Genomic DNA, 23,595 nt, shown 5'->3' with positions numbered 1-23,595 from the left:
CACGCCCAAAAATGCTTTGATGCTTTGAGCGTTATGCGTCAGCACCATAGAACCATACACAGATTTTTTCTCGTGTAAGCCTCATATTTAATTGTAAAAGAAGCCGACCATGCAAAGTTCACGATAAATCCTGATTTAGAAGGTCCCCAAATCCCGGGATTGGAGAGAGGGGAAGGGTGATGTGTGAATGGGTCCTAAAAGACTAGTTCCTCTGTCAAACTCTCCCACGTGCTCGTCTGCCTGTCCCCTCCATTCACACCCATAAACAATTATGTAAATTAAAATACACGAAGTATCGGCCATCAGCCGTGCTGCCCTTTCACCGCCACAAATCTAACGTAAAGGATTACTGTATCCGGGCAACAATGCACATATCGGACACAAAAGATACACGCATGGGCGAACAACCAAATCTATCGCAGTAAAAAGTAAGCCAGGATATTAGCGGCCGGGCCAAGTAGGGCGAACAAGTGTGGTAGTTTTCAATCAGCAGACCCACCACGAGGCATTTATTATAAAATAATCTAGATTTATTAACAATAATGATTAACTGATGAATTACTCAATGCTATATATACAGGCATGCAGACTAACTGATATTCCCCTTTGTAATATTTTTTTACCTGTTCTCGCATTAATGTTATGGTGTAAAAATGGTTAATTGAGATGTAAAAAAATGTGTCGTAGATGTACATGGATTATAAAGTAAGTATATACAAATGCCAAGAAGAGATGGGATTGAAGACGACGGTGAATGTGATGCATCATCCCGTGTCCTTTCACAAATCTGACCACAAGGTTGTTCCGGATAAAATCGCACAAAAGTTAGCCGCAACAGTAATATCTACATAGGTACCGTTTGTGTTTACTTAGGGTCATTCCGTAAAGAACGAGTGCACAATAGAAGCGGCGAAGTCAGGTGGTCCATACAATTACAAACCCAGCAGAAGAAAGGAGGTCCGCGTATTATTATTCACAGAAGAGGAATACATAAATGCCAGTAATTAGTCATGACTCGAACCATTCGGCGGGGACGACCTGTCATTCTCTACGGCGGGGATTACTATGAAACTGGCTGAGTGCTAGAGACTGGAAACTCGTCGTGTCATTTAAATTTCAAATTTAAGCCGAGTGTAAATAAAAACAACTCTACGAACCGTGTCGCCTGAACGCCCCAAATACTTAACGAAACTGACGGAGAATGAATATTTATTTTACGAACAAAAGAAATGCAGGACGGCAGGTAGAGTGCCTATATGAACACATGGAGCGGATATATCACACACGGGTCAGAGCGAGGTAGCTAATATAATGTGAACCTTGGATTTTTGATGACAAATCGAGCGGTAAGGTAACCAAACTCTGCGAGCTGCGTGCTACTGCATAGTGCACCGCTCATTACAGACAAATTATTCGTTTAATAAAATATCACGGCATTACTTGAACAAAGGTATAAAATATTATCTGCTATTCGAACGGGTCGAACCTTACTAATAAACGTATTAATTACATTTTACACAACTGATAAACAACCATTAATATTAATGCTAATTTTTATTAGTAAGCGTCAAGTATTAAGTACATGTAAATGTGTGTTTAACAATAAAAAGTTCCTTGTGGTATTAATCTAACTTTTTGTAATGCATGTATAACACAAACTGTCGCGTCTAGAGAAAAACAACTCAGACCGCGCCATCCAGCGAGACATTAGGGTGGGATTCAATTTCCGTCCGAAACCTGTCAACGGACACGTAGCCACTCTTCAACAATCGATTCCCGAAGGTAGTCGACCAGGGGGAAGCGAGCAGTCTGCGGCGGAAGCTGTTCCCGGCTCCTCACGAGATCTCAAGACAATGGGCTGGTCCACGACGATGCTCGCAGTCTCACAAGCACACTGCAGCAACACCAACTAGGTGGGCCGAGTCTGTAGATTAATACAGCGGAGGAGCTTGCCATATCGAGTTACTGGCGTGTCTTCATTGTGCACTAGTGGGGATTCCTATAATATTGATGTTCATTTCGTCAAACAAACATCCTGCATTCTCAATATTATTTCGGAATGACAAAGATTCATTTCGACAAGCGTTTGAAATACCCCGTCTTATATGTAAAATTACATTCGAACGTATAAAGGAAGTCAATATTATCAAACGCTAGACGTCTGAAGTTCTATTTGCATTTTGAAGCCATACTCGGATCCGGTTTGACTGAAATCTTACATCATTGGAGTCATTATTATTAACATAACTATAACCTACAAAACATAAAGAAAGGAATATATTGTACCTACTACTATTATATTTGGGAAACATACAGTCACATTATAATTTACATAAAAAAGCTCAGTTGCATGTGGAAGTAGCGATGAGTCGTTCATGAGCTAGCTCTTTTTGATGAGCCGTATTCGTACGATTCCCAGCAAACCATACTACGGCTCAATTGAACAGTTACCCTTTTTTATCAGGAGATATTTTAGAAAAATAGCGCTATTAAAATTGTGTAAGTATTAATTGATATTATGTACTCAGAGACGTGAACGGCATCTGGAAGTCCGACATCTAGAGACTTGGACATATGTACCTACACCTACTAATTATCTTATTTATCTCGTATTACGAGGCGTAGTATCGGTACCAAGATTAGTACAAACTCGAAGCTGGGAGCCGTAGCTGGGGAACCGTACCGGGGGAGCCATATACGGCGAGTCGTATCGTGCGAGCATAGTATTCTCATTGCTCATACGCTCTGAGCTCACGGCTCCCGTTCAATTGAGCCATCGTCAATTGAATTGATTCTTTGAGACGTACGAAACTTGAGCTGGTACCGTGGCTCCCGCTCTTTAAAATGAGTCAGACCCGGCGCTATAGTGAATTTTACACAAATCTCCGACATTTCATATAAGAGGTTACCATTTTATTTTTGTTATTGTTATTGGTACTATCAAGCGTATCATCTGTCTGTGTTATCTGGTAAGCATAATATCATTAGGACATTGTTTTAAGTTATCTAATACATAATGTCTATACCTAAATATTTAGTTTGATGAGTCGTCTGAATATTTTCGAACAGTCTGGACTCTGGTCACAGCAAAAATACAGCGAAGGGCCAGAATCAAGTTCCGGCTGGCCCAACAAAATTCAGAGACTGACATAAAAAATGGTTCCAAAAAAAGGTCGAGACGGTATCAAAATAGCGGCAGCAAAAAACAAATCCGCGCCGCCCCGCCGCGATGGGATTTGGTCAAGCCGGCCATTGGCCAATAACTTGGATGGGTTGGTATCGTATCCGAATTCTTGCGGTTAGCAAAGACCAGGAGCAGCCGGAGTGTGGATGGACGAAGGAACTCAGGTAGACATCCTAGGTAGAGAGGTGAAGGCTAAAGGATGATCGACCACCAATAATAAGATTAGCCTTGAACGCGCAAGAGAAGAAAGTCGAACAGAGCGAAATAAGGAAACTGAGGTGGGAATGAAATAATAATAAGTTAAGCATAAGTTGCAAATGTTTCATGTTCAAATCACTATTCCAATAACTGGAATCAAAACAACTGACAAACTTCCATATGATTGAAATATAAACCGCGTGGGCATAAAAAGGCGTAAGCGTTTGCGAAATTACAAGCCCACTCGCTAGCGATTTTACCCTAAGGGCAATAATATTTCAATCTTCATCAATTAACCTGTTTTTATAGTTTTGTTTAACACACGAACATAAACTACTTAACTATCATGCATATTTTGTTCAGGATTTAAATAGTCCTCAACTAAGTTTTCACGTCAAGAAGATACAAAATACTAGGCAGACTGACGAAGAAATAAAGGATAGCTAACGATCAAAGGCCAGGGAATGAAACAAGATTCTTAGAAGTTGGCGGTATGCTTTTCCTACAGATACAAAGGATAGAAAAAGCGATATGGTATATTTTTTGTTTATCTTGTAACAACCTACGTACCAGGAACCTAGATAGAGACACGTTGTAAAATTTAAAAGAAAAACTTCATACCTTTCTCATTTCCGACTTCAAAAAGAAGCTAAATGTGAGATTATTTACGACCGACTAGTAAGGAATCAGTAAAGCGTAAATATTTTTTATTTTTTTTATTTTACAGTATTACCGCACAAGAGTCCCAACTGCTCCCGTCTGGAGCCAGTGAGACTATGGCATCCCCAATTGGGGTATGTTGTGAGGCTGAGGGTATTGGGGAGGGGAGGGAGATGGGGAAGAGGAAGGTGGGGAAGTACCTGGCTATTCAGATCTGGTCACCAAACACGGCTAAAGCCATTTCAAGCAACGTTTCAATTCTGAATGGTGGTCTTACACCAGGGCGATACTGAGAGTATCTTCCACTCTGGAACGTGCCGCAAATATACTATATATTATTTTTAATTAATTAATTGTGAAATAACACAAATTAATCAAATAAAATTTATTTGCGCACGCCGGGTTCGAACCCGCGACCTTCGGATCTGTAGTCAAAAGCGTATACCACTAGACCACGCCGGCCGTTATATACCGCTTTAATAAAATTATCCTGGCTACAGAAAAACGAAAGAGGTGTAGTGATTTGTATTCGCATTAAAACCATGTTTAATTAATTTTAAAAATCGAGAAAAAAAAAACTTTGTTGAAATAATTGCTATTGGGTTTTTGAATACTCATTTTATCGGTGTCACAAACCCTCCCTAACGGATAGCAGAGGGGTCACACACGCGGTGAGACACGACGCGAGTGAGGAGGTACGTGTAGGTGTAGGTATCCGGTACAAGCACAACACCGCTTCCTCCAGTGCTAGTGTGTGGGCGGCTTTACCCAATGGACGCACGGATCAACGTTCACTTCACAGCCAGCGGGAATGTGGAGTCATACAAACTGATGGAAACACTATAATGACCTTTCAAATATGTGTGAATGAAATGACTCATTGATAAAAATCGCAGGATATTTTTTTAAATAGACATTCATAAACCATAAATATAGATACCAACGTATTTTTTTTATCATGTTTGCGTGAATGACGTTATTTCAGCAGAGACGAAAATACCTCAAGGCAAACGTATGTTAATTCTTCAAATATAGTTGTTCTTCAAATGAACTCGTTTATAAGGATATTATCTACGGTATAATAAATTATGCACATCTAAAAGCATACTAAGAATTAGTCAATATATAGCATAATATACAAACACATAATATTTTGTACATATCTAAGTTTATAAAATTGAATCAACCAATTTTAATGGTAAAATTCTAAAATACGAAGGAGACTATACTGCTAAAGCAAAAATCACTATAGGGCATGATCACGTGTGCAAACTGACGTCAGATGTCTGCAGTTGATATTTATGTCACTTGCGTAGGATATGCAATTCCATGTGTGCTAACTTAAGTCAGATGTCTGCAGTTAGATATTTATATTTATGTCACTTGCGTAGGATATGAAATTCCATGTGTGCAAACTGAAGTCAGATATGTGCAGTTAGATATTTATATTTATGTCACTTGCGTATGATGTCAAATTCCGTGTGTGCAAACTGACGTCAGATGTCTGCAGTTAGATAGATATACAGGGTGTATCGGCACGTACCCGACAAACTTTAACCAGCTATTCCTTAGCACATTTGGAGTAAAAAATGTTATGAGCACTTTGCTGTCCGGTAACATTTTTTTTTAATAAAAAAATCATATTTCACCACATGCCAGGGTGTATCGGCACGTACCCGACAAACTTTAACCAGCTATTCCTTAGCACATTTGGAGTAAAAAATGTTATGGGCACTTTGCTGTCCGGTAACATTTTTTTTAATAAAAAAATCATATTTCACCACATGCCAACAATGCTTTATCCTTTGTCAAAGTTTGAAAACATATCTGGCAATATTTTATTCGAGTTTCGTTAAATAATTTACGTACGTACCTACATTGGCGCGCTTTTGCAATCACAATGAAATGGCATGGCACCATTCGTCTCATTTTTAACTATTATTATTTAGTGTGTATGAAAGAGCGAGGACGCTTTTTGACACACTTGCTAATAACAGCTATTGAACATGAAACAATGCCAATGACAGTGACGGAGTGTGGATTTTTTTTTTGGAAAAAAATGTTACCAGACAGCAAAGTACCCATAACATTTTTTACTCCAAATGTGCTGAGGAATAACTGGTTAAAGTTTGTCGGGTACGTGCCGATACACCCTGTATATATTTATGTCACTTGAGTAGGATAAGAAATTTTGTACTTGAAGTGTGCCAACCATAATAGGAAATTACTCCTAGTGACGGAGGCTACACCATTATTTATTTATTTATTAACGCCTTTTTTGGGTATTTTACATATGAATAGTAGTTAAACATTATACATAGTTACTAATTAAATATAGTTTTTATACTGCCTAACTAAACTGCTTCAGTAACAACATTTTGTATTTGTTTAGTGATAAATTGAAATTGTCATGTTATGACCCCGAAGCTGTGAAATACTCATTTAACCTATCAAAACCGTACCTACAATGAATTAGGTATTATTAATAAATAAGTATATATATATAATAATTTATTTATATATAACTAATGTATTAAATTGAACACAACCGCTTGACTAGTAGGTATATTATAATAATAAAACTTCGCAAACTTTGTTCTGCCGATACATCAATATATAAAGATATCCCGCCGTACAAATTACTCAAAAGAAAAAAATGAAAACGCTTTAAAATGTTAACAGGAGCAATAACCATTAAATTAATGGAGTCCATAATTATTATTCAGCTTGTAAATAATTTAACCGATAAAGTGTTATTATTTCAGAATTATTTAGCTACTGAACTTTTATTTTTAATCTGAAGGAACTATCAAAAACATGTGTTTATTCGCATAAGAACAAAGTATAATAATAGCGGAAACATAAATAAGCCGTTTAAAAAAACCAGTTTAAATATATCACCGCGAACGGAGAAGTTTTGACAGCGCGATGTACAAATGTGAGAGGTGTTGAAAAAAGGAATGAGGCATATCAAAATAAGGAATTTGTTTTTTGCAACGATAATTTGAGATAATCACTCAACATTCTAAATGTTTCCGTTTGTAAAAAGTAAATAACTTTAATACTTTCGGCGCTTTAAAAGGGGTTGATTCTAACATGCGGGGTGGTAGGAAAAGGGTATGGTTATAGGATAATTAAATTTAATAATGTTAAGTATTTCAGTCATCGATTAGATTGTACCTCCTCTACCTATAATACGAGATAGATTAAATAACATTATTTTACATCGGATTATTTTATGCCAAGAGAACAGCATCCATCACCCACGTTGATATATGCATTCAATGACTACTTTTTAGAGGCAAACTTTGCCATGTAGGTAACAAAACAAGATTTTCCAGCGTGTATTTGTAATCATGGGAGCAGAGTAGCAACTTTAAGTAAGTTCTAGTACCAACTAACTCACGGCTGTAATTCTGTTGCGAAACTGACGGCAGCTTTAGCTCGCTTACCGCAGATTCTATCCAGGTTTACCATGTTTCTTGATTCAACCAACTTATTTAGATTTCTGACAGCCTAAAGGTAGACTACTTGTGTAGGATTTAAACTAAACAAACGATAGCAAGAATACATACACGATCGAACCAAATAAATCGTTTTGGTCAAATTATAAATAATAGTCTCTCAATGTCTCAATGCGTGGAAGATTTGAAAATTTAATTCACAAAAATATGTAATTTTAATATTTTCATTAAGGCGATGCCATACGTAGAAATGCAAAATCATGTGTTTTTGGTTTGAAAATTTGGTCGTCTAGAAATGTTTCAGATGCTTTAATTAAATAGTTTTTTAACTTAAGTAGTAGTATAGCGCCCTTCGTGGCAGCAGGACGCGTCCTAACGCTTCCTCCAACCGCTTTGTGTTTTTTTTTAGTATTTTCAAGGGAAATGAGGCAACATTCCTTTGAAATTATTTTTAAAATCAATCAATCAACATTTGAACTTAAATAAAAATAAACTTAATAATTATTAGAACTTTGTAATATGTGATTTGAGTGCAGTGTTTTAAAAGTGAATATTCGGAAATTTGCTCAAAAATATTCGAAACGAACGGCGATCGGTAAATGTACTCCAGATGTTTTCAACAAAATTCTCGGAAACTGGGCAAGCATGGGCACTGGCAAGTTTTTTACTAAGCCCAGGGTAATTTATTACCCAACCGTCGCTTTTTATTGTGGACAGAATGCACCACTTCAACAATTACCAGGAACAGGATTACATGGAGATAAATGATGGACTTACTGAACGTCACAGCGGTGCTGCCAAGGTCTCTTATCTATGTGAGGTGTCAGCGCTTTATTAGCAGCAGATACATACCTGGACGCTGTTGTAGGACGCGGTGGACTCTCTTACTGCAGCAGCTGGTCCAGTTCCTTCACCATTTAGGATTCTTGCTGCAGAGTCTCCATCTTCTATCTTCGTAGAACGTCACAGCGGTGCTGCCAAGGTCTGGTATCTGTGAGAGGATAGTGTGTCAGCGCTTTATTCGCAGCAGACACATACCTGGACGGATGACGAACCTCGTGCTGGCACTGTTGGTGGACGCGGTGGATTCTTTCGCTGCAGCAGCTCAGTTTCTTCACCACCTAGGATTCTGGCTGCAGAGTCTCCATCTTCTATCTTCGTGTCACCTGTTCCTTTACTTAATTTTACTTAACTTAACTTCACTCTATTTTTGTAATATTTATATTTTCTGTAATACCTGCATCAACTGTAAAGCGCCCCTGAGGTGATATATCACAAAAGCGGCGCTATACAAATTATCCAATAATAAATAAATAAATAAAATACTGCGAGTGGAATACATCTTGGCCTTTGAAATAATCAAGTATTTTTTAGATAAGTCTTTTTATAAGCCCAGAAAAAATAATGTAAAGGCCTATGAAAGCTGCTTTAAAGTTCAAAATCTCCTACTTACGAACCCATTTTCGGTTATGATTTTATTGTATAATGTGGCAAATTAAGTTGTTTATAAAATGATCGAAACAAAATTAAATATTTATGCCTGAACATCCACAAAATAAAATAAAAGGCACTTTTTGACCATCTTTTTTTCTTGCATAAATCAAAACAGGCGGATGGTGTTAAGCGGGAATTTAAACCTTATCGCCATCTACGTAAGGGTTGTTATTGATTGCGGCTCAATTTAAAATATTACACGACGTAGTGCATCGCCTTAATAATTATTGATTCCACAAACGATCTAAAACCGCACATTCCGAAACGGTTCCAATTGGCTACAACGTCATTAAGACGTAGAAAACGCCGCTGGCTGGTAAGACGGCCATCACAAAAGTTGCCCGGCGTGACGTCAAAGCCGCCGCATTCACGAATAAAGACAAACATGTCGTTTTGGCGGCAAATCAAAAATGGTTATAAAAATTTAATTCGTCGACATAAAAATAAAATACCTGCATTATCGTATTTTTTTCTTATTTTCGTTCGAGGGTGTTAAATAACAGTGAATACCCTATTGGCTTTTGATATATTTTTTTAATATTTATTACGAATTGAATGTTTGGTCAATCGATAAAGAAACTACTACGTTAGTATCCTACCTGTCCAGGGTATCTGGAGATAATTCACAAATACTCAACAAAATATAAAAATGTTGCAAGCAATCGTTAATTAATCGTAATACAGAGAGAAAAAAATCAAGGAAGATTATATTTAGCAGAAGGAAATCAAACCACATATTGAGTGGGTGGTACCTATTTACCTCAAACGGCAGGAAAGTTAACCCATGATCGTCTACACTCTACCCACGTACACAATAGTTTAAATATATGCAGGATGTCATTTACATTATCCTACCACAACCCAAATGATATGGGCTTATAAAAAGAGTTGTTTGGCTAATTTCACCTATTTTTGGAGTCCGAGTTGACTTATATCGCTAAATTGATTTATTAGATGCCTAATAAATCAAGAAGTGTACATCAATCAAGAAAACAGTTTCTGCTTTGCGTTTGCAAGCGTCGTTTATACATACCACATCCGGAACATATAACAATTCTGACCTTTTCTTATCACGTTTCTATCATTAGGGAGTATCACTTTACCCCGACGAACATAACACGAAATAAATAACTCAATACCGAAGTAGGACTGTATAAATATTTACTATATAGATTCTGAAACAGCTTGCTAAGTAATTTCCACCACGAACTAGACGTTTGAAATATGTATTCTCCAAAAATAACACGCTATATGTATAGTTTGTTACATATTTTGAATGTTGAATAAGAAACAAGATCTAGTAAAATTAGTGTTGAAACTCGGTCGAAGCTGGATAGTAACTTCAATACAGTTTAGTATACGAGTAGATGTTATATGTTATATCCTAGACGAATGATTAGGATTGTTAAATCTATAAACATAAACGACCGACGCGTATTCCAAAATCCAATGCGTGAGAACGTTGCAGAAATCAAACGCGTGGAAGTTTATCTTCTCTGCCTTCCCAGTCACGGAGATACGGAGTGAATAAATTACTGCCGACAGAGCTCAACTCGGAAATACAAATTACGTGATTGGTTTTTTGATTGAGGATCAGCGATCGAAAATCGTTAATCACGCTCCCGGCAGAGTAATACCGGAAACAAGAAAATCATTAGTCAGAGTAATCTGATTATATTCATGCACATTTTATAGGAATCTCTCAATTATAATGCTCCTGTTTATACGCACCCTTAGGAAGGTTACGATAAAAGAAACGAAAATCAGAGAAGAGCCGATCATGTTCGCCTAGTACCTACCCTACATAACAATCTAACAACTTTCTTTACCTTGGATAGATGATTTGATTGAGTGGTAGATACGCTCAGTATAGTCCTGGTATAAAAAAACACCATTCAGAATTGAAACGTTGCCTTAAATAAATTTGGCCGTGTTTGGTTACCAGATCTGAAGAGCCAAATACTTCCTCACCATCCTCTTCCCCATGTCCTTCAATCTCTTAAAAAAACCTAAATTAGGTAAACCATAGTACCACTGACTCCAGACAGAATAGTTGTACTCTTGGGTGGTATTTACATACACTAATAAATGAAGAATCAGTGGTTGAAAATCGTTAATGCAGTTGCCGAAAAAAAACAGGAGGAATCATTCAAAGAAATTCAATTACATTCGTGAAAATTTTACAGGAATCGCTAAATTGTTAGAATTACGGATACGTAAAGCAATGCAGATCGGTGCGCCCTATGACAATTCTGCTCGCCTGATACCTCGCTTTCGGCTTGCGAAATAATTGTAAAACTTTTAGTGCAACGGTGATCGCACGATGGTGAAACTTGCCCGCAGAACTGAAAGTAACAACAACCACGAAGGGGATAACGCCTCAAGGTTGAACCAGATGAAGAGAGCATTCTAATACGGTGTTAGTTGCTAAGACTCAAATGCAGCCGTAGATGCGTTTATGGACACAAAGAAACTTCAAGAGGCAGTTGAATAATGCGGAAAATAACCTTGTTTTCATAAAATAAATGTAAGATCTCTATACGGAGTGGAATGAATAAGTTATTTATTAATATCGGTATAGTTCATCAAATTTACATATTATGAAGATGGAAGGCTGAACAATCATTCCCATAAGCCCACAAACAAAGAATCCGTCGTATAATCTCAAGTAAAAAGCCAAAAATTTGTTCGATTTTTTTTCTAGAATTTATAGGGCAATGATGCCAACAAATTTCTGCTGTAAGTTTCGAAATATTCATTTAAATGTGAAAAAATACGAAACGAAGTCATACTGCTTATTACATTTTTTGTTCTTATATATTCTGTTGTCAATGTTAACATATACCAGTCCCAAGGAGAGATCGTAGGAATGTCATCGACGATCTTCATAAAAGCCACCCATAAAAATCTCCCTTCTCATTCGTTTTTGCATAAAAACGAAAAAGACAGTAGGCACTAGAATTTCGAATGTCTTTAATCATATTCTCATGGACATTTCGCAAACGTATGTTTCTTCCGAATCGTATATTTGTAAAACGCATACAATGGTAATAAAATTTGCGAATGAGAATAAGGAAGAAAATGAACGTTAATCACACACTTATTCGTTAATATTTACCGCAAAAATAATCAATTTAACAGTTGTCGTGGAAATCGTAAACAAACAACACCGCATTAAAGAAGGCAAATCGAGGTTTTCCCGTTTCCTTCTAAGTCAGTGATCAACACTAGTAGTCGTAAAGTGCCTTGAGATTATGATAATACTGCTTACTGCTAAATGATACTAGCATAATAAACTGTACAAATGAAGTAACTTTACTAAATAGGCAATGCTCTTATGTACCACTGTCATAGGAAATGTGCAATAGATCTTTTGTCATGACAGCTCAAAGGACACATTTGACTAGTAGCGTGTAGAAGTGTTGTTCTGTCACCTCGTTAAGGTATAACACAGAGGCCTAATAAAGGAAGCACTAACTGTTTGTTAAGAAGTTTTTTTTGGTTAGCAGCCAACTTCCCTTCAACAACCTTCCCCTCCCCATTCCAACAGCCTTGCAACTACGGCCAGTTGGGACCCGTGGTATTTTGTTAACAGAGCTCATCAATAAATTCCACATTACATAAACCGTATCTTGCTAATATTCTCTTCTAAGGTCAGCTTCGCACACTTGTCCAATGTTAGCCTAGTGTACTATTTTGGTTAACGTTAATTCATGATTTAAAAAATATATTTTTAATTTCCGATAGCCCACTAGGTATATTATTTTCTTATAATCCACGTAAAAGCCCAGCTGGGCGTAAAACCAAATAAAAAAGTCTTTGCAGTGCCTCTACAATGTTCACCGAAGGGAGGGTGCACCAATTCCCCGCCTTTGCCACCGACTAGTCAACTTCTAACCAGCGACAGATGCCGATGATGCGGCGACCATCCTGATGGATTACCATTTAATTAATTTGATTATTATTATGTTTTAATTATTATTTTCACATTATTGTTATACAAACATCTGATGTAATATGGCAGATTGGGTATTGCACCACCCACCCAGTACTTCTAGAATAAAACCTTAAATAAAATAATGAACACGAAATAATGTCTCAACAATGGCGACGTTTTTATTGAGCCACTGTGTATGTGTATACAAGAAGATAGGAGTGGTGTTGCCATCAGCGACGTTTCGGCTCGTCTCGTTCGTGAAAATGCCAACACTGCTGGTGAACTACTGATTTGTCTTAGATTTATACTTTGGCAGAGTGCCACATAACCTGCTGGGTTTTGCTGTTAACTCCAGAGCAATGCACCAAGATTGAAAGGACGAAACGACGACGTAAGAAAAGTGACCCCTTCCAATTACCATTTCAGTAGGTGTATTCAGACATTTAGATTATCTTGGTGCGAATTAATGGCCTGCGAGTGAAAACCGACTAGGTTTGTTTGTGCGTGAGCAACCATAAAAATATACAAATGCTGTAGTAGAGGTTTGTGAAGAGGATAAAGCGAAAAATCTAAGATAAACGGACCTCACTAAAACATTTACAATAATTGAGTACCTATGTTAGAACCAGCCGACAAACAACGAGATATATCCGTTAACGCCTATTTGATTTTACTGTGCGCCTAATCCTAGTCTCACACGAGCTCTGTACTCTCATAACATTCTGGGTGAAACAGCGATTCATGAGCATATTTGTAGTAGAAAACTAGATGCCATTTTTCTGTAATTAAACAAAAAAAACAAACACATAAATATGTTTTTATCACATATCGGCTGTCACTGGTATATAATCGAGGTGGAGGTAAACCACGTGACCATATTTTTGGCACCAAGAGGGGTCGAGAATGCTTTGAATAAACCATTAAAACAGTTGTACACTGCCCACCGAAAAGCGCACATTGAAATAACCAGACGATGCGCAGAAAAGTAAAGTTCGCTCAAGATAAAGGTTTGCATCACTGTTCATTGTGGGACTTTCCTGCGCAGGATTTGAATGTTCGTTCTTATGATACGTATACAATTACGAACCGAAATGCAAGCCGAGCCACGAATTATGGGAAAGGAACGAAGGAACTGCAAGCGGCGGTTGCTTGGTTCCTTTCCTATATATTGAAGTTCAGCTCGGCAGTTTGGCTCGCGTATGTATACGTAGCATTAAAAGAATCGCCTGGCGTAGCGACGCCAAAAATTGAGTGAGGTGGGTAAATTAAACATACTTGTAAAACTAAATGGTGTAACAAAATATAACATTTTGGAAACAAGCCCGAACTTTTGTTTGCCCGATTTGGGATATGTAGGTAAGTTTTTTGCCAGCAATTTGAGCGCTATTGTTAAAAGGTCTAGTAATTCGTATGCAGATTTTATTTTCAGGGACCGAATCGTGATATCACAATGCGAGATGCCTGTATTCATCCAGATTCATTTATTGACAAATCACCGAAAGTGGGACGGTTACGCCGCCTCCCGCGCTCTTCGCAACTTGGTTTGTTTCTCTTTCCCTGATTGGCTCGTCTATTAATTTTTAATGCCTACGGGTGTATGAACTTAAGAAAAATAAAGATTAAAAAAAATACATGTTTGCCATCCCTGGTGCACAACTTTATAAAACGCTTTGTAGGTGCCACGAGATTTAAAAATATACATTTATGTGTAGCTAAAAATTAACATCATCTGTCAGTGTACAAATCTCCGCATAATAAAATTTCCTAGCGATATGTGTTGCGATCTATGAGAATAAAAAAAGGTTTTATTAGCAGATAATATGACTAGATACACTGTAAACATTCTGAATGGCGCAAAAAACTACACGAAAAAATATAACGTTGTTTTATTACGTACATAACACGGCTGCATGCAATAATATTATTAAATTGTTTCAAGGTCTGATTTGGTCGGTTCCTGACCTACAACAATAATCCACAGCACCGATGTTTATCGACCGAGGTCATACACTTTTTCTGGTGTAAGTACAGTTACATAATTAATTTATTTCTAATGTAAACGGACTGTTGGTAAAGGATTTAGCACAATCGTACACTTGATAATATATTATATTACATACCTACCTACGCATGCGAGCCGTACAAAAATAATGATATGATGTAACAATGGATCGTAGCGATAAATTAAATTTACGAGTGTATTTTTACGAGCGCAATAAAATACACTGAAAAGTAGTGCAGAATTCGAGAAATAATCAATTAATTTCTTAGTATTTTTCTTTTTATGATTTTACGCATGCATAATACGGATTTTTTTTCCAGCTATACAAATTCATTAATAAAATGATAATACATATTTATTTTAGAACATGGACGTTTATAATAGAGCTAGAAATATTACTACCGGCTTCGTCCGAGTTTATTTATTTTTGTTTTGTTTGAAATCTCGATTGTTATCGAACATACAAGGAACAAAGAATATAGCGTTTTGTATGCGAGTCTTTTTTAACAGTATAATTGATCTTTCAAAGCTCCGTAGCTCATGATGGAAATGAAGTTGTAGTGTTGGCCTTGTAAATCCCGAAAGAAAAATATTTACTAATTAAATGACGCCAGATCTCTTGATTTTCTGCTTTATAGGTAGCTGAAGATAAGATAAGGGCTATATAATAGATAGATATGAAATATGTAGAGCCATTGTTACCATTGTATAATAATATTAGCTAAAATTTCTCCTTGCTGTAAGGGTGCCTATAAACTGGAGAAAAAAAGCTCGAACCGAACTATGAATTATGGGAAAGGAACGAAACGTTTACGGTTGCTTCGTTCCTTTCCCATACTTCATAGCTCGGCTAGTGTGTCTGCTCACAAATATATTTATACGCATTATAAGAAAATATCGACTTCTCTCGTTTTACTTTGTCAGGAGATTCGCCGGGCGCGAGAGTGACGGTGCAAGTTGCAAGAGTGATCTGCGGGAGTTGAATTGTTCCTTCAAACGCGGACTGTGGGCAGGTACTAGGTAGATTAGTTAGGTACTGGAGTACTGGGTGGGTAGGTACCGGGAGGTTAGATATCGTGGGAGTAGTTACACCATATAGGTACACAGTTTAATACGTGCGAGGCGAAAGGTGCCCTACTACGCGGTATACCTTCATAAAACCATACCATTTAATTTGGATGCAGGCTAATCCGCCGTGGTAAGCGGTCGTTTATTATGTTTTCGTAAAACAGGAACGAAGGGTTGTTTCGAAAACATGACGGCAAGATTGAGATCAATTTGTATAATAAAGGCCTGCATAGGTATCCATTATCAACAACTTGTCGTTAATATTGCGCAGAAAAATATAGGTACAATAAGTTATAATACGATCGGCGTAGTAGGTACTCTCAGTATCGCACTGTCAAAGGCCACCATTCAGAAACAAAACAATGCTCAAAGTGGCTTTTGCCGCGTTTGGTGACCAGATCTGAATAACCATCTTCTTCCTTTCCATTCAGCCTTACAACATAACACATCATTCACCAAATATAAAGAAGTCATTACCCAATTTATTAAAAAAGAAATCAATTCTATGTTATAATCAATTTTATGTTCTACTTTCAATTTATTGAAAGTAGAACATAAAATTTAACTATAAAAAATACGTAGCTATGTTTATCTTACCAATATATTGTAATTTTAGTGTTATAGTGTTCCATCTTGCGTATCTAGTTCCGATTTTATTTTTTTATTTTATTTTGTCTTCTATTTTCGTTTTGCTTTCATATTTTTACTAAATAATTAATCAATTTACAGAACATAATAATTTACGTTAACTAAAATAGTTAATAAAACTAGTTTTCACTACTTTTGATTTTTTTTAATGTTTCTCTTCTATAGAAGCTGGGGCTTGTGTTTAAATAATATTATATTTTTGATTTTGTTGTGCTTTTAGATGTTATTTGTAATAAATAAAAAAATAACATGTAAAAGCCCAGCCGGGCATGAAATTAGAAATAAATAAATAACCTAGTGCGGGAAGCAGTCAAGTTGAAAATCACAAGTCTTCAGAGCAAAACTTGCTCCACAAAATTATTATCTATCTATTGATTTTTCGGTAGTAATGTGTTGTTTGATTTTGGTCAGGCATTTAAAAAAATAATTGCATCAAGTCCAAAGAACGTATCTACAGACATTATTTAAAGCAAATACATATCCCATTTCCCACGATTGGTGTCAAAAGAGCTGGTATCAAGTTGTCGAGTAGGTCAGTCACAAATAGTTGTAAAAAATAATGGCTGCCAGTATCATTTTTATTTGCTATTCGGATGCATCGGAACATTTGATGGATTTGATTCGATACATGGTACTGCAGCTAAGTGTAAATGATAGTGTTTAACAAATAACAACTATTGGTATACTGATGTTGCTACATTAATGCGGAAACTATAATACAAAACATTTTAAATAACATAAAAAAAATCTCCTGCAAAATTACACGATATCGTAAACAAGTGCCACTTAAATTTTTTACTCAATTAAGAGCTCGAAAAGTTGGGAACGAAACAAAATATCAACAAACATCCCAATATCGGTTGTCTGTGATGTGCGTAAAGCTGGGTCCAGACATGTTCTTTTCTCCGTACCGTACCTCCGTTTCGTATCAGCGTCGCGATCAAGAACGCTAGTTTGGACGCCCGTTCGGTACGGTACGGTGGTACGGCGTCTCGATACGGATAGAGGTACGCTCCGATCCATCGCGAGTCGGTTTTTCGACCCGCTCAAAGGCGATACGGTACGGGTCTGCGCCAGTCTGGACGTGTTCGCGACGTGCATTGGTCGTGTTCTCTGTCACTACCCGAATCAGCGTGAAAAATGCAGTGGGATAACTATAATATTGCGAAGCTTATCGATGGATATAGGGCCAGGGAAGTTCTGTGGGATCCCGGAAACAGGAATTATTACAATAAAAATATTGGGAGGAAATGAATACGCGATGATCGCAGCGACGTTACGGAGATACGGGCTCTTGATCGCGACGCGGATACGAAACGGAGGTACGGTACGGACAAAAGAACATGTCTGGACCCAGCTTTAGTTACTCCCGCGTGACATCTGGTTCAATGAACTTAAATTTGCTATTTTCTGATTTTAAAAATTGGAACTGACTGTGAAGAATAATTCAGCCAAAGGATAAAGTAGGTACCTACCTACCTATAACATATTTTTTTAACAGAAGATTATTATAAAATTGTCTTTTCATTTTTCTTTAATTAAAATATACCTTGATTATGCAAGGGTCTGCGCTAATAATAAAATTCACGAAGATTAATAATTGTTCAAAAAATACACAGAGCGCGTGTCTAAATTCTACGGATGGGTTATTTCGTAGAATTTGAACAATTCATCAAATTTCAACGTTCTTTCGCGAGTTCTGTGAATATGCTGTTCAAGTTCAGTTATTATATCATTATAGACCAGTTACTTGACAGAACTGAAATAATAACGGAACTTGAAAAGAACTTTCACAGAACTTGGAAGATTAACTTTGAAATTTGATGAATTAAAATCCTGCGAAAAAACCCTTCCTCAATCTAAATAATCCGATGAATATTTCCACCGATAATCGCCTGGTTTTCTATCACTTTCTATCTCCAATACATCCCCTCTCATCATAATTCACACCTGAAGCTCATCTTGTTGACAAGGACGGGTTGTTTCAGAGAATTTGAACAATTCTTCAAAGTTCTTTTCTAGTTCTGCTATTATTTCAGTTCTGTCAAGTAACTGTCCTATAATGAATATTGAAATTTGATGAACTGTTCAAATTCTATGCATCAAACCATCCTAAGTGACGATCGTCACATAAAATGAGACGAAATTCACAAAAAAATCGATGTTCCGCGCGATCTATTCATAAAACATTGACTGTAAGCAAGTACCATTACAATGCAGAAAGAACCATGGCGAAGGTAGAATGGAGCACACGGGGAATATTAACAAGGTGATTAGGATTGCACATTTTATGCAATAACTGCAATTTCAAAGCAGCTGCATGCGACGGTGTTGTGCAACTATGGCCGAACAGAGAGTTGGTAAATAGGCCACGGCTCTACGGCCGCAAATAACCTTACGATAATATTAAATATGGACAGATACCTACCGGATAGTTTCTCGGTCTTCACACTCATTGTTCACCGCGAAATTAAACGGAACGAAGGAAAATATGCATATCACAAGTACACCAGCTATTCAGTTATATGTATACAAAACTACGTGTCCTGAGACTAATTAAGTCTTGGAGGAAATATGGATTCCTCCAAGAATAAAAGACTTCAGAGCGAAAGGCAAAACGCAAGCTTAACTCCTTAATTTGTTAAAACTATAAATTCTTTTTCATGTTTTCTATTATTTTATTGTTCATTTCAAAACGCCTCGTTTAATATGAGTAAAAGAGTGGGGGCTTCATGCTGTTAACTTTCATTAAGTGTCACCTTATAGAGGGGCTGAAGATCGAGAGATCTCTCCGCTTGGAATAGGTAAACTCTAGTTTTTGTTTCCATCATGACGATATTATTAAAGGGATAGTAAAACCAATTTTGGTTAAAAATCAACATTTTTTTTAATTTACAGTTATGATATTAATATCCTGCTGAACTCCAAGTGTTTGCAAAATTTAAATATATTATGTACAATCAAACCAAACAGTCTGCAATAATTACCGACAAACTACATAGATGAGCTGCCTATCTAACTACTTAGATTTAGAGTTGAGTTAGTACCTATTATTAAGTTTACCGATGATATGCATGTTGATTTTATGTTCAAAATCGGACGTTCATTCTCATAAGGTACTTACCAACAAAGGCAAACGATGCACCTGGAAACCTAAAAGCTATGTAGGCTATTCCTACTTCTACATTTCTATAGCCATAAATATGAGTGAGTGTACAATATCCGGATGACTTTAGTGGTGGTGGTACTAACTGTCGAACAAGGCTGGAATGGTTCTTCTTTACTTCATACTCCCAACTAGTCCAATATGTCATCAACTCCTGGTCCCAAAATATTATAAGGCGGCCACTACACTAGTAAGTTTTTTTGTCTCGTAAAGGTAGAGTTGCGAGCACAGCGACAGAAGCGTAGCGTCAGTGACGCAGCGACAGAAGCGTAGCGTCAGTGGCGCTGCGGCTGTGTCGCCGATACCGATTTTATAGAAAGTCTAGCAAATTTTTTTTAAATCGGTAAAAATTGACACCGAAAAAATACACTATTAACAGGGACATATTATGAAAATCACACTTCGTTTCAACTTAATTACTACAAGATACAACTATTTATATGCACAAAATAGTTTATTAGGCGCTTAGTTTGGGTTCTTTAAATAATTTATGCGTATTCAGATTGAAAAGCAACTTTCGCAAAAGTCAATTCATACTGGAAAAATCCAGAATGGCGGCATAAGATCGTTTAAAAAGGGCATTTTCGAACTTTGATTGAATAAAAATGAAATTTTAATTCTAATTTTACTATCTCTACCGACATAAATAATTATTAATTGTATTCATTATGAAACGAGGTGCAATTTCTACAATCTGCCTATTAAACGTGCGACGGTTTTGTAATTTTTTCGTGTTAAGTGCAGAAGAATACAAAAGCAACAACAAAAGAGTCGAGTAAAATGGCAAATCTTTCACAAGAGATTGATTCATTATATTTTAGTTTTATTGGATAAAATTTATAGTGACAAGATAAGACAACTAAGTAAGTAATGACTGCGGTCCTCTGGCGATAGTGTCGCGGCCCTCGGAAGTGACTTGGACATAGGTGCTGCGTCAGTGATGCAGCGACACTGTCGCAAAGGACGCAGAGTCATTGACGCTACTGTCGGAACCTAATGTCGTAGCTTATGCCAAAATTACCAATGTAATCCACATTTAAGTTACTTACCGTAATTTATAACAACCTTCAGTTATTAAGTCCATTAATTTCATTAAGAAGAAAACCATTATTTTCATTATTTGAATCAACTACTTAAAAAAGGATTCAGGATACGTAATTATCTCCTGAAAACAATATTAAAAATGTAAAACACAAAGAAGTAAGTACTATGAAAACAGCTGTAAACGAAAAGAAAATTATGTGATGACAAAAATAATCTGAAGAGGAGTAAATAATTTGTTTTTCAGATGTTAAAAAAAGCTTTCCGAAAACGAGCAACCTTCTTATTAATTAGAGGCCAAACCCTTTCTAACCTCAATGTTTCACATGACGTTTTATTCGAAATCTTCGGTCATATGGCCACATCTAAAATTAAATAACTGCTATTGGTACTCCATTCTTACTGGCGATTTTTTTCTCTCAAACCAACTTCTATTCCAACGATTTCTTTGGGCCGTTTCGCATTTTTTAACAAAATTATTGACAAGAAGCCATCTTACCGCGAATAAACTTACAGTGCATCAATCGCTTTGAGCACTTACAATTAAACTTCCGAACAACATACGTCAGCATTAATTACCATAAATTGGACGATTGTGTAAACTTACTTAAACTAACTTATCAAAAACTTATATGAGCCGAAAATTTTACTTACGGGTGTAAAGCTAGCTTAAGGGCCATAAGGCCTAGGTTACATAAATAATAAAGGCACAGACAACAAAGCAAAAGCACATTATCTTAACTGGTAGATTAGATTTTCATTCAACAAAAATGTTAAGCTTAAAACCTTTTACGCAATGGAAAGCGTGGTATTATATTATTAATCATAGTCTTATCACTGGTATTATTGAGGTTGACGTTATAGCGGTAAAGCTTATTCCAACAAGGTTTTACTTATCGAAATTAGCTATAATACATAGGTAATGAATACACAGAATAATAATAATTATTGTAGATATGCGCATTTGTATAATATGGTATAAAACAAATAAATTCCAAAATGGGAGATACCTACATGACAATGTTGTGACTTGTGAGGGTAAAAACATGGCAACGTCGCTTTCGGAAAAGTAGTAGTAGGCAGTTAGGCACTAAATTCTAACCATAGGTAGGTTCGGAGTTATATCGCGGGAACCATTTGCTCTCACAGAAAAAATACAAATTAGACAATTCTCTCGAAAATCATAATTCTGCAATGTAATATTAACACCTAATAGAATAAATTGTATTTCTTTAAAAATTTTGTATTTGTTTTATCGATGTAAACAACGATATTAACATTAACTTGGGAGAGAGCGGTATAAACAGAAAGTATTGTGTAAATAAAACTTGTTCGTGTAAGTAGAATACGTACACCGGTAACAAAATCAAAACACGAAGTATCGCTTTCAATCTGTGCCGAATTATGCAATGAACAATTCTGCTGGCGGAGCGGTTCGGAATTCCCTGAGATATTCGGCAATGACCGTGACATTCACTACTACTTCCAATTATTATAACAATGACCGCCTCATTGCCAGACTTCAGATAACAGGAAATTCGACCATTCAATCATTTCGCACATAAAAAAATACCTACAAATAAATTCGTAGAGTTTATAGTAGCCATAACAGAAGCAGGTGGTGACGTTCACACGATGATAACAATGGCGGATAAGGAGATAAGGCGGACAAATTCAACAGTCATCACATAAACTCGATAAATAGTATAGTTTTGAATAGCGTTTCTGTCAACAAAACCAACAATTTCATCTTGGAGCCTGGATAATTACGAGGAAGAGTAGCCCGAAGCGGCGTTGTGTGCTCGGAAGGGTCGACAACCTCAAGCAGTAGAATGTTTATGTTATAAATGTCTACTAACCTGTCAGACGATTCCGAACTATCATATCTGTCCGTACAGCGCTTCTTCCTGCAATCTTCTTCCTTCCCTGGAGCATATTCCACACGTTTATTATGATCCGTCGAGGAGTTTTTAGGCTCAGCCACGCTTTCTGATTCACATTTATCACTCGTAACATCACTTTTGCTCTCGATATAAAACGACATTTTCACTTTGGCAGGTCGTGAAACATTCTCACTCATTGTTTTTAAGTCACACACGTTCGCACTGTCATCATTCACTGAAGATTCGTCCTTTTCCACGAAACCTGCCCCATCCGCGCACGGCCCGTCCGCCATGTTGGATCACACAACTGTTTTGAAGTTATTTTGTATTTGGGCCGCTAAGGACATGAGCGCTGCATCTGTGACGTCACACGGCTGCGCGATTTGTAGGGGACTGACGTAATTGCTCCGCCCCTTTGGGTGCATTCTGTCTTCCCATTGGCCATCGTGGGTACTAATAGTTTCTGTTTGCTAAAACTTTAAACCGACGTGCTTTTTGTGGAAATAAATATTTAAAAGGGGACTGAAAACTATTCGATGCCCCTAAAATTCACGTACGACTTTCAACCGTTAATTGACTGAGCGTAGAGAAGTCTTGTTGTAACTCGATCGTTTTGCATTTCGTCTGTCTGTCAATTTGTTTGTGCGTTCCGTTTCTGGTTCAAGATAATAATATTTGGATGATTTGTATAGCGCCATTTTTGTTCAAAATCAACTGAAGGGTGCTGTACAGTATATAATATGGCCGTTGTAAAAGTTCAGTAAAGATTCATTTTTCAAACCTGAAATCTTATTTTTATTTGGACTTTCTTCTACGATTTTCAATAGTACCTCCCTAACTGAAAAAGAAC

At 36.8% G+C, this 23,595-nt stretch overlaps 1 protein-coding gene across 2 annotated transcripts in view; it reads right to left on the bottom strand.

Moving 5' to 3' along the window:
• jing (AE binding protein 2 jing) overlaps positions 1-23,030 on the bottom strand; it is a 222,102-nt gene extending 199,072 nt beyond the window's left edge. For both annotated transcript variants that reach the window (XM_089631744.1, XM_089631745.1), the window contains exon 1: positions 22,722-23,030. In XM_089631744.1, coding sequence (XP_089487870.1) covers positions 22,722-22,942 — 221 coding nt within the window. In that variant the 5' untranslated portion in view covers positions 22,943-23,030. The remainder of the gene's footprint in view (positions 1-22,721) is intronic.
• Positions 23,031-23,595: the final 565 nt, after the last annotated feature.

The sequence above is a fragment of the Hesperophylax consimilis genome, chromosome 5, assembly GCF_061612785.1.
Source record: "Hesperophylax consimilis isolate HC1 chromosome 5, BYU_Hcon_1.0, whole genome shotgun sequence".
Lineage (NCBI taxonomy): Eukaryota > Metazoa > Arthropoda > Insecta > Trichoptera > Limnephilidae > Hesperophylax > Hesperophylax consimilis.
The sequence above is the reverse complement of the archived record's forward strand: the minus strand, read 5'-3'. Positions and strand labels throughout refer to the sequence as shown.